This window comes from Micromesistius poutassou, assembly GCF_964030765.1.
Source record: "Micromesistius poutassou genome assembly, chromosome: 13".
NCBI classification, from domain to species: domain Eukaryota; kingdom Metazoa; phylum Chordata; class Actinopteri; order Gadiformes; family Gadidae; genus Micromesistius; species Micromesistius poutassou.
Window position 1 is genome coordinate 8,590,054 of NC_140283.1, and position 13,328 is coordinate 8,603,381.

General features: G+C 43.0%; 1 protein-coding gene across 1 annotated transcript in view; it reads right to left on the reverse strand.

The window, feature by feature from the left end:
* Positions 1 to 217: 217 nt before the first annotated feature.
* LOC311357225 (NT-3 growth factor receptor-like) overlaps positions 218 to 13,328 on the reverse strand; it is a gene marked incomplete at both ends in the record, with an annotated part of 114,421 nt that continues 101,310 nt past the window's right edge. The window contains 4 exons of the mRNA XM_084477136.1: positions 218 to 403; positions 1,087 to 1,245; positions 5,489 to 5,732; positions 11,618 to 11,790. Coding sequence (XP_084333262.1) covers positions 218 to 403; positions 1,087 to 1,245; positions 5,489 to 5,732; positions 11,618 to 11,790 — 762 coding nt within the window. The remainder of the gene's footprint in view (positions 404 to 1,086; positions 1,246 to 5,488; positions 5,733 to 11,617; positions 11,791 to 13,328) is intronic.

Below are 13,328 nucleotides of genomic sequence, written 5' to 3' on the forward strand. Positions count from 1 at the left end.
TCAATTCAATTCCTTTAAAGAGTTGTACCGCTGTCAGCCAGCTTCGTCTAAGATTTGACCTCGTGCTCGGTCAAAAGTCAGCTTCTACGTGTACAGCAGGAGACGCGACTCTGGTAGACACCCGCTCCACTGCCATCCAATATCCTCTGTTACTCGTTCCAATCCGGTGTAGTCCGATCTGAGACCTGCCCCTTTTCCCCTCTGCCTTCCCCTGTGTTTACCCTAATATATCCAGATAGACGGGCGCCGCCTTCATCATGGTGAAGAGCATCTTCTGAATATCCTTAATGTTCAGGCGCTGCTGGGGCTCCCTCTGCCAGCAGCCCAGCATCATGTCATAGATCTCCTTGGGACAAACCCTGGGGCGCTCCAGAACCCTCCCCTGGGTGATGCACTCAATCACCTGGAGACAGAGAGATACATGCAGAGAGGTTCATAGGAATGCAGGGAGTGAGGGGCTCTGACTAAAGGACAATGCAATAACATAATCTTCCCACGTTGCATTACCAAGAGATTGCCCCTGTCTGCATGGGTGTGCTTTAACCAGCTTTATCAAGCAAATCATGTGCAGATTTTTTTTCTTTGGAGACAAGAATAATGCTCATGGTGATGCCAAGTTTCAATACATGTCACTTAAATATTTATACATTCTGCATTCAATACTAGGCATTATGTGTAAACGTCATACATTATAGATGGAGTGAATCTGCATACATAACCCCATAGCACACTACAATCAGATTTCAGATTTAAGTGAATCTGATCTGATATCTAATTACGATTCTACAAATGCTAAATAGACTGCATTTATATACCCAATCATGCACACATTTATGGCGGAGTCAACCATGCAAGGCGACAGCCAGCTCGTCGGGAGCAGTTAGGGTGAGGTGCCTTGCTCAGGGACACCTCGACACTCTGAGGAGCCGGGGATTGAACTAGCAACCTTGCGGTAACCAGCCAACCCGCTCTACCTCCTAAGCTACTGCCTCCCATGGCAATACAATAGCAAAGATTTAGCCTATTTTCTACTCAGGTTTGAGTCAGGTCTCCTCGGCATGTACACATGTGTGGGGGTTCATTCACCTCGTTGTTGGCCAGCTGGAACCAGGGCTGTTTGCCGTAGGTGAAGATCTCCCACAGAATGACTCCGAAACTCCACACGTCGCTCTCAGTGGTAAACTTCCTGTACATGATGCTCTCCGGGGGCATCCAGCGGATGGGCAACATGGTGTGTCCTCCCACCTACACACGCACACACACACACACACACACACACACACACACACACACAGTAGCACGTACAAAAGAGAGACAGGCACACAGACACAGATTACGGAGAATGCCGGGTAACACCTTTTCATTCTTTATTCTCAATGGATACTGTACCAAAGGGCACAGGATAGTGGCAGATAATAAATAAAAGATAAAGTAAGAAAAATGTTGTTTATTCATTGGGTTATTTTGGTTTGTGTAAGTGCTATGACACATTTCATGGAATAATTGAGGTGCAGCGAGTCACACTTGACATGACCCCCAACTCGGAAGTCATAGAGGTGAGGCTAATGGGAAACCCCTCAATGTTTGGGCATGCAGCCTCTGTGTTTTGGATATGTGAGTGAATGCGGAAACGTACTGTATATGCCTTATAATTTTTCAATTGTATCAGTTTCTTAGGGAAATAGTATTCACTTGTCTGTAAAGACATCAATAGATGTATGCATTAATATAAGCCTGGGTCAAACTGTGAACTGATGGGAAATATTGTTAAGATTGTTCAGTATAATTATCTGGAGATTCACGATGCTTGTCTTGAATATAATAATAAAGTACTTTGAAATAACTAATGTTCCATATAATGTCTATAGTATAATAAAGACTACATCGTTAAACATGATATTTTAACAGAACAGTATTACTCCAGAATTGTTTAGTTCTTCCACAATCTGCGGTATTATTTCTAAATAAATGCAATCAAATCTTAGCGGTTAATGTTTGATAATGCTGCAACAGAATAAACATTAATTAATCCTGGCTCATTCAATTTTTGTAAAGACAAGCACATTTTCTCTCTTGGATAGCCATGATACCCTGAGGAGGCCTGGCTATAACACCGAAACATGCTGCCTAAAACATTAATACAGACACGTCTCATCTGAACCACGCTGCAGAAAACAGCACAGCAACAATTCTTTATTCATGATTTTACAGCGTCTCCAGCAGTAGTTCTTAGAAATGCCTGTTGCAAGATTTACAAGGATCTAAGATCAGGCTTATTTATTGTTGTTTGTATATATTCTTTCCTGAATGTGATATACTGTGGGCTACATGAGCAATAACAGTTGGAAGAAAGATCATAATACAGATGGAAAGAAGTTTTTAGTTTTATATATATTATATTGACACCATTTCTCACTAAAACTTCCTCCCTTAAATGATTCAAACTCATTCTTTTATACCTTTCCGTGAGTGGAACCTTGAGTTATCAAAGTTTCTTTTTCGGGAAAAACCCATCTCTTCTATTTTCTCTCTTACCTTCTATCTGGTATAAAAAAAGGCTACACTTTCAACAGAGTTGAATCAGGTCCATTACATTACATTCATATTTTTTGCCACCCATACACACCTACAAAACCTTCAATTACCTAATTTGGATAGTTTTAAAAAATGCACAAGGGTCACAGAAGTAGCAATATTATATATCATATAATATAAGTATCCTGTAGTCTTGGTCTGCAGTGATAGCAGGACACTTCCATTTCCCTCTAGTACCCTTGGCCAATGAGCAAGAGAGTATATGGGCATAAATCCTTTTTGGAGCTCTTGAGTGTATTTGAATGCATCCTTGTATTTGAGTCCTTGAGTGTATGGGAGCACATTGTCATATCCAGGTTTGATCTCGGAACTAAATAAAGAAACGTCTTCAGTGCTCGGGTGTTAGGAGCTAAACAGAACGACGTTCCGCGACATAGCTGATGGAGGGGAAGTGAGGATGTCAGAGAGGACGCCCTTATCACAGTACATGGTATAGATTATAATTTGTTCATTATCATTAATCAGCGAGGGGTCTTGACTCACTCAGCCCTGCATGCGGCTCCACTTCCAAGGCTGCCTAACAATTGTCCTCCGGTGCACCGCTGACAAATTGTCTCTGCGGTGCCATGACATGTCTACTGAACACACACGGAAATGCACTCACACACACAGGCACGCACACGCACACATCTCTCCCACCGTTTGTCATTACAGAATCATCTCTTTAATTGTCCCCCCTCTCTCTCTCTCTCTCTCTCTCTCTCTGTCTCTCGCTTTTCTCCTGTGAATAGGAACATAACCCTCCTCTTGTCTTTCACCTGGCACATTTCTCTTTTCTCTCACTTCACTTCAACCTGGAAAAACGTTTTAGTTTCTCTAAGCCTTGGGCAAGTTGAGCCCTGAGGGCTTATCCAGAAACACTCACTCACAATGCAAGCAAGGGCACTCGTCAGTGGACCCATGTTTCTTTAAATGATTCAGAGACGCACACAAAAAACACACTAAAATAGTTTGGTCTGGTTTCGTAATCGTCCACAAACACACACGAAAAGGACCACTTCACCGTGTTGTTAATTGTGTCTTTAGACCTTGGAATTAAATGGATGTTGTTCATCGACTCTGCATAGTGTCCTCATTGACAACAGTTGGTAGACTGAGTGAGCTCCAGGAATAATGACGCTTGTGGATGTGAGACTATAACTTATCAGCTCACAAAACAAAGCTTCATTATCTGTCTCTTTTTGTTTTCCAATGCCTGCTGGTAGTGTGTGTGTGTGTGTGTGTGTGTGTGTGTGTGTGTGTGTGTGTGTGTGTGTGTTTTTGTAGCTTGAGTGGATGAATGAAACAGCCCCCTTAGACCAGAATGGCTTCCAAATGAGCCTGCTATTTATTGGTCCTCAGTATTTGGAAGCAAATGGCATGCATGGTAAATAGCATTGTGCACTTTTGCTGACCCCTCTGTATTGGATATCTACTGGATAATTCAGACATATGGCCGTACAGCCCTCTCCAGCAAGTCAACTAAGCACAGTGCTTGTTGTGTTCTATCAGACTGCAGGGAAATAGCCTGCACATTAAAGAGAATTACTGGGGTGAAATTAAAATCTCCAACCTCTTTCCCTGTCTCCTTTCCTTCCTCACTGCGTACGTACGACTGCAGAACGAGACCTGGGATGCATGTTAAGCGAAAGCGGATTTCTGCCCTCAAAGTGGAAGTACACACAAGCATGTGTGTGCAGGCCAACACACACACCTCCATTAGTATTGCCAAGTTCATGTGTTTGCGGGTGTATGTTTGTGTGTGGGAGAGAGAGATTGCATGTGTGATTGTGTGTGTGTATAGGTGTGGCTGTCTGTTGGAGACTTAGAGTGTGTGTGTGTGTGTGTGTGTGTGTGTGTGTATGCATGCAGGTCGTACCGTTTGAATACAAATGTGACTCATTGTTAGTCTGTTCATTGTGTTCATTTCTGACTGCACATTCTAGCAGGCATATGTGTGCATATAAGAATGTGCACCGCACTTGCGTGCGTGAGTGTGTGTGCTTGCGTGTCTGTATGGAGGTTATATACCTGCTACGAAACCAAGTGTATATGCCTGCATTGCTTTGTTACTGTCAGCATATTTCTGCATGTGAATGCAGTTGAGACAAGATTCGATTGGCAGGTTGTCAACAACAGCAGCTTTCAGAATATTTTCCCCCTTTTGTTGTACCTGCATGAGAACCCAGGGTGGTTACCCATCATTGATGTGGAACCTGTCCACGTGACCACTTAGATCCTATGTGTGCAGTATATGTATTCAAAACAACCAATAGCAGTCCAATCATAGAGAACCTTTTCCCATATCTTTGACTTAACTCGGCAGTCATACTATCCTCACAGGACATACTGTCCTCAATGTGCAGAATAAGGATTAATAGTCTTTAACTCAACCAATTCCTACTTATATGAACAATAAGGAATAATGGCGCCTTTAACGTTTGATTCTTTAAAGTGTTTCCAATGCTTTAAGCAGCACATTAACTGGTAACTACAGTACATATTAACCCCCTAAAATTTAAATTAAAATAAAAGTCTATCGGTTTTTTTCTCCAATGGAACCACCAGTGGGACATTTAGGAAGGCATTAGAGGTAAAATAGACCAGGGGAGCTGCTTAGGGAAATCGGGCAAGATGGAGTCATTGACATTTACTGCCAAATACGAATGATTTCCCACCACGCCAATTAAAGTGCTTGGAGAGTCTGCTGAAAATCCCTCTGAGTCTCTGTTATTGTGCTCCAGAAACACAAACTTGTTCTGGAGGGCCAGAAGTGTGTGCACAGCATGGGAAAGTACATTAGATATTCCAGCATCTTGGACTCCATGGCTCATTACAATATGATGAATTTGACCAAAAGAAGAAGAAGAAGAAAAAGTAATGGTATTCCATCGATGCAACTTACTAAACTCACCCGATAATAGTCTGTGCTGTAGATATCCCTGGACATCCCGAAGTCTCCGATCTTCACCAGAAGTCCGTTGCCCACCAGACAGTTCCTGGTTGCTAGGTCACGGTGCACAAAGTGCTGGGAGGCCAGGTAGATCATCCCAGCAGCAATCTGGCTGGCAATGTGCAGCATCTGGGACAGGCCCAGCTCCCCATTGGTCTGCAGGGGCTGTCCATCAACCAGGATCAGGGCATCCGGCCCATGGGCTCTGCAGTACATAAGTAAGAGGTGGGCGGGAAAAGGGAGGATGGGGTGGGAGGGGTAGGGAAACAGAGTTAATTGTGGAGTTACTAAATAACCATAGGAGCCATTGAACTGAATCCATCAAAGACGTTATCCACAGGAAAACTCCTTGTGGACACTTAGCAGGGAGTACATTTCAAATCATAAACAAAATGAAAGGCCTATTATGATTATAAAAAACCATCTACTGTGTAAATGATTCAATTCATGATTCAAGCTGGGTGATATCCTGCTGTACTGCAGAGGAAGGACTGGCAATAGACCCAGTACGAAGAATGGTTGCTGGGATGGCCTCAAGCTATATGTCATACCCACCGGGCACCCCTAATAAGCGTTGGCAAATATTTACACTGGGTAACACAGCCATCTTGAATTGAGTTGCAAATTATTTGACGGCATGCAGTCTTTACCATTGTTGCTCGTTCACAAAGTTTAAAGTGAGTCACTTTTGTTATGCATTGTGATACATAGAATATTTGATCATTTGTATAATAATTTATTCATACAAATATTTTGTCTTGTAATATTTTTTATGCATATAATAATCTAAATAAATGGAAAGATGTAGATAAATGTTAAAGATAACATTTTAGACCTTGGGCCAGGACACTAGAGAACGACCAGTTCCTCGTTTCTGTAAACCATGGTCTGTGCACACATGTCATCCATTCTTCCAGCCACTGTTGCTAAGTTGAATCTTTCAAGGCTCTGAAACAGCAGTCTATTAATATCTTCAGAATAATATGGGAGAGAACTGTGTAGGCAACACATTTCCGGAACATTCTTTATTTTAAACAATAGATTCCTCTGTGAGACAAATCCAAGTCCATCGCTTCAGGTAATGTCTCTAATACAACACGTCTGGCATTTGGCTTTATTAGTCGTGAGTCACCGACGTGAGTCAGCCTTACAGATGGAGCCCGGCGGGGGGGGGGGGGGGGCTATTTTAGTGCAAGCAAAAGACATTGTACTTTGTACATAACTTCTCGGCGAGGAAGACAGAGTGAAGGCTTGTGTGTTCCGGATGATTCGAGGGCCAACGTGAGTGAGGCAGAGAACAAATAGTCGATAGAGCGGTTGGCGGAGGTGTCCGGTGATCTGTGTCACGGGCTACGTCCACTAGGGGCCAAGCTAACCCGAGGTGGCAGTCTAGCGCCTCCGAGGCCGCTTCTTCAGTGTTTGTTGCGTCTGAAACCCCCTTGATTTGTCTGAGGGTTTCTTTATATGGTCGTCGGTTCTTATTTGTACATACCCACACACAGTGTGTGTGGGTCACATACCCACACACAGTGTGTGTGGGTATGTGTGTGTGTGTGTGTGTGTGTGTGTGTGTGTGTGTGTGTGTGTGTGTGTGTGTGTGTGTGTGTCTGTGTTAGCGTATTTGTAGTATAGAGCAAGTATAGAGCAAATCATTCAGTGTCCTGAATGATTTGATGCCAGTACTTTAATGGAAACACAATTACCAGGCTGAAATTAACTTCCAAGTCACCAGTGTGTCATTGTGACCACACACACACACACACACACACACACACACACACAAACACACACAAACACAAATAAAAGCATGCATGCTTCATGTGTGCCAAACACTGCAAAACATCCTGGGAGTGACATTCACAAGTACAGACTCCTCTGTAATTATGATGACTCGTAGCGATTGCAATAAACGTCTGAACCCAAGCACTGGCGCAACATTTGCAACACTATTTATTCCATTATTCATTCTATTTTAGGTGCTTTTTGGATTGGAGCTTATAATTAAAGAAGGTTATCTTACTCAATCATAATAATACTTACGCTATAAAGTGATAGTGTTATTTATTTTGTGTCAAAACTTTTCTTTCTGTTCTTCCTGTTATGACTTATTTTTCAGATTATTGTTATTTTCATCGTCTAGCATTTCCAACAGATCCATAATGGGTCTGGTGATTAATTGTTTCAGTGTTGAGTTACCCATTTCGAAAACACAACAACATTCAACTGGACGAACACAATTGAGTTACACTTTGCCTTGAAAGGTAAAAAAACAACAAAGAAAAAGAAGGGGTTATCCCTTTGGCTTCACACAGTGGGGATGATTGCTGCTGTTCTTGTCAAGTCTATGTTGAAGCTCTTAGGGTGCACCACAGAGGAGACTGGAGAGATAATGGTTTTTTTGTGTAGCTTCCAACGCTCTAACTGGGTGTGTTTGCTTTGTTCCCCGAGACGGCCTCATCCATCAATCACCCGCTCAGAGCCACGTTTACAGGCTCTCGCCTTTTTTAGATTTATTTTATTCCGGAGGTTGGCGTGCGACCAAGGAGACTCTTGCATTAGCAACGGCCTCTTGCCGTTGCGTACGCGTAGCCCCGTGTGGTCAGGGTCACAGAGCTCCAGCTGTGAAGGAAGATGATTTAAAGGTGTAGTTGTTGCGTGTTGTTTTTGTTTGTTGTTTTTTTGCCAAGCAGGTCACACTGTCCTTGGGCAAGCACATGCTATGTAACGCGGACAGAAATAGAACCGGCGCACATAAACAGGGTGGGTACTGGTGCGGTACACCTTTTACAAGTTAGGCTATGATATATATATATATAAACATACTTTTCAAATCCTTACAAAACCAAGCAACGCTTTGAGCCTCCTCATTATTCCGTACCGCTGCTAATTAACTGCAAACGAGCTTGTCTTGTGTGTGCGTCTGTCTCCAAGCGCAGGACAAGACAAAGACTTGGCCATGCCTTATCCGTCAGTGCCTGACAATCATGGAGGGGGGGGGAGAGAGAGAGAGAGAGAGAGAGAGAGAGAGAGAGAGAGAGAGAGAGAGAGAGAGAAGCAGCAAGAGAGGGTGTGGTAGAAACCGGTTCCAGGGGAAGTCGAGTAATGGCCCAACAATGGACACTATTTTGAGACAAAAGGTGAACTGGACGCTGGAGTTGTCTGAGGGGCCGCACCCCATGTCACTCTGTCACTCAGTGTGGACCTGCCTTGTTCCACCAGAGACCCTTCATCCATCAGTCACAGCACCGGGGAGGGGGGGGGCCCGGTCAGGATGGAGACTCTACAGCTCTATAATGAAGATTAACCAACCTGTGCTCTGAGATGGAGCTTTTATTTATTTTTTTGGTGGGGGGAGGGGATTGATTTCAGATCGTGACGTTACAATGGTGATACAATCTGAAACAGGTAATCTTTAAGAAGAGTGAAAGCAGAGGATCTTTCAAGTTAGACACATTTAGTTTAAGAGGAGAGATGCAGAATTGGGTGTTGTTCATAGGTGGAAGTAATTGTCAGTCTTCAACATATAGTTCACCTTGACGTGTTCATTAATCACTCACTGTCTGCGGGCGGACCTAGTTCACACAGCCACAGCTGGCTGTGTTATGGGCCACTCAGCTTCCACCTTGCTTCTTAAAGTATAAATCGGTTTTGTAAAATATCTACTCTCATAATTCACAATACTATAAATTGTTATGGGTCTGATCTTATCAACAAATGAATAAAGTGTACTTTAAGATAAATAGATGTATAGCCCCCCACATTTGTATTCGCTACTTTAAGACACAATATACAATAACACAATAACGACAATAACAACATTGTGTTACATTGATTGTGTCTTAAAGTAGCGTTCAAGAGATTTCATCTTATTTCTTGCCAACAGAAGAAGACTTTCATTATTCATTTGTTGTCTTTCCAGGGGCTTGCTTATAGTACTCAGGTCACCAGCAGTATCTCTAAAGACGGCTATCTCACATTTCTACCCTGTTTCATCCTTTAATAAAATGAGTGGAAAGCAATATATTTTGGTGGGTGGAGAAGAGGGTCGATTACGACACTGGCTGCAGATATCGGATAGACATATAAGTGTATAAGTTGTGATTCTGTAAGCAATGACTGGATTCTTGGAATTGTCGACGCATCATTGCTGTGATATGAAATTTACATCAAAAGACTGCAGACCAGAGCCAAGAGGACCTTTGAGACGAACCGTTTTGTCACCGATAATAAACTTTGTTTTCATACTCTTCTTTCCAAAAACATCCAATTACACAGCTGTAGACATTTTGGCCAATGAGCGGGGAGCAGAAGATAAAAGACCTCCATGCACCCATAGTAATGCTAGGGTAGGCTATTTATTTTAGAAGCATTTCATGTCATATTTGTCATATTTGTTGAAATTCTCTTTACATCCCGATCAAAAGCAATAAATCAAAAGCTGACAAAATAAATTGTGTATCTGTGGCTGTCACAGACCTGTTATAAGCTTGCCCAATTATTATATTCGGCCCGAATGAAATGATTGGATGACCTGTCTGTCTATCTACCTACAGTGGTGGCAAAAGTAAACATTCTTTATTAAGTAGAAGTACAGATACTTAAATGACCCTGGTAAAAAGTAAAAGTACTGCTTCAACTTCTCTACTTAAGTAAAAGTGGAAAAGTACAGGCTTTGAAATGTAATCTAAGTAGAGAAGAAAAAAGTAGCCCTCTGATATTTCTACCGGCTGTGCAAAGGGTGTTGTGTATTGTGATGAATAAATTGAGTCAGCTCTGACGAAAGCTCTGGTTATACTCTCCATTATTTGACATAACATAAAACTAACCAAACCTCATGTCATATTAATATCATTCAAAAAAGGTAAAACATTCTAACTTCAAATTAAATAAACGATATACTGAAAATAATTAATTCATTTCTTTGCTCCAATGTGTAAATTGGTTTCCAATGTCAGCAACAGAACTCAAAACATTATGATCAAAACAAGAACACACTTCTGGTCTAATTACACCTTAAACTTAGAAAATTCTCTCATCTCTACAGGACTACAAAAATCTTCTCAGGTTGGCACAAGACAGAACGCATTCGCCAAGAATCGTTCTTACAGCCGCGACTTCAAACGTTCATCTTAAATAGGCTCATGGTCTTGTCTCTGCTCTGAATCTTCTCCGTCTGCAATGTTTTCTAACTCGCTATGCTACTGGTTCTCCCATAGATGCCATTTCTGCTCAGTGAAGTCTCCCTTTTGTCGCAGCCTTCTACGTCATTTTCGTCTTGTTTTCGTCCTGTTGTGAGTGAGATGCACCGATGGATACACCAAGAGATCCTCTTTTCTATGTTTTATTGTCCCATGCCTCTTTGTGGAAATCGGTCTTGATGTTGGGAAGGCGTGCAAACTAATTATGCAAAAGAAACATTATCAGAGTGTAGAGTGCAGTTGCATTATCTTAGCACCGTTGTTGTACACTTACAGTTAGGCCAATAAGTAGATGCGTTTACACAACGTGACTTAGAGCGGTTGGCAGACCTATGGCTAAAGCAAGCTAGAAAGTCACGTGTTTTGGGGGAGTGTCTCTGGAGGGAGGCCTGAAGGGAGGGCTGGGAATTTGTTGTTGGATACTTTCAAAATGTAGCTTACTCTGGCAGCTTCCTCTAAACTGCCTACCCTAGCTTTAATCTTTTGGAGTAGAGTCATAAAGCCACTCAGCTAACATTCATTGTGTACCCTTTATCCTCCAGGATAGATTAAAGATAAATACAGAGAGGGCAGGATAGGGTTGTGATTAGCAGTGTTTGACTCACAGCCGAAAGGTTATGGGTTTTTCCAATCCATGAGAAAGACCCCTTAGCCTTCCATGCACATTAACAACTTGTATTAAAACAAATCACTGTAAGTTGCTTCAGAATAAAAGCATCCCCTAAATTGATTCATCCCAGAATCCATGGTAAAAGATAAACTGTTTGTATTGTGGATGGGATAGCAGGACTTGATGGACTACCACCACCCTACCTTCACGACCTTCACCCCCACCCCCCCACCCCCTCACACTAAGGCGGACCCCCAGCGCCCACTCAGGGTGTGAACCCACCTGAGGAACTTGTTGAGATCGCCGTGCTTCATGTACTCAAACACCATGATGAGGGGGTCCCCGTCCACACACACTCCATAGAACTTGACGATGTGCTCGTGCTGCAGGTTGGTGAGCAGCTCGGCCTCCCGCTGGAAGTCCTTCCTGGCCGCCAGGGTGGGGTCCTTCAGGGTCTGGGTGGAGACGGACAGAGAGTGTGTGAGCATAGGGTTGGCAACATGAACGCCTTATTGGCCTTTGGATCAAAGGTCGACTTATTGCCATCGCCATGTTGGAAATAGCAAAGACCAGACCAAGTAAACGGGGGAAGTGGTGGTTTTTCAGAATAAGAATAACCTTTACATTTCTCAGCCGATTTCAATGCATCACTTTTTATTCAAGGCTTTATGCAGAAAATATACAATATTTTTTACAATGACTATCAAAATGACTCATTGAAACCGCTTGCAAAACGTAACAGTGCTTTTTATCCAGGAAAAAATACTCCCCCGTCTACTTGCCTTTGTTCAAAGGCCAGTCTTGGCATCTCAAGTTTTGCGGCCCAGGTTGAGGTGTGTATCGCAGCAACAGGTTGAGGCCGTAAATGCGGCGACTATGTACTATATATCTCTATGTGTGTGAATGTGTTGGTGTGGGAGAGTGTGAAAGCTATATTCTAAAAGAAGTGATCTCGGTGTGTTTGAATATAGCCTTTTTAAATCCATTTCATTTTGATGGTATAAAAAAACAATGACTTGACCTACAGATCAAGACACCTACATGCATCTTGTATGGATAACACAAAGGAGGCTTTTGTATCAGCGCAACCATCGGTAGCGCTGGTATTGAGTCTGTCCCTAGCCTCCATCGGTGCTATAGAAATAGCTGCTTTCTAAGTCCTCCCTCTAGCATCCATCCAGGTGTGTTACGTGTTGTTTACCCCTGGGGTGAACCAACAGCACAGCAGCCTGTCCTCCACAGGTGAAGAGCATCAGCAAGCAGAGAGGGGCTTTTGCTTTTTACAATAGCAGGATCTGCCATGTATGCCCTGGGGATTCTGAGATGGGGAATAGCTATTTTTTATAAATATTTATCTCTGAACAAAAGATCATCAGAAGAATAACGGTGGAGGAGAGAACTCCGGGAAGATGTGGAGGGTGGCGATGCACGCCTACAGTTTCATATGCACTGCCCATAATGCCATGCTGCCTTTTGCTGCTGCAATTTCCTTCCCACAGTGGCTTCTGCTGTCGTGTTTTTGAATATAATTCTCTGACGATGTGTGGCCACTGGAATCACTAGGCTTCCCACACCCAAAACAACCTCGCTCTCTCTATCTCTCTCTTGCTTTCTCCTCCTAGATGTGCCTAAGCATAGCATTAACATAACCTTTCCTGAAACAACCCCCCCCCCCTCTCTCTCTCTCGATCGGGTGACTGTCCCACCTTCTGTTTACGCCTCCATTTTGTACTTCTCTCTGTCCCTCTCTATCCCTTCTCTCTGTCTCTCTCTCTCTCTCTCTCTCTCTCTCTCTCTCTCTCTCTCTCTCTGTCTCTCTCTGTCTGTCTCTCTCTCTCTCTCTAATCTTTCTCATTTGGTTTGAGTGTCTTCATGTCTCTAGCTGTGTCTGGCCTACCACACTCCTACCACCCTGCACTTTAGTGCAAGAACATTGTCAGGGATCTGACCAAATCATCAGAATCATCGCACCAGATCAGAGAGTCCAAAAGCA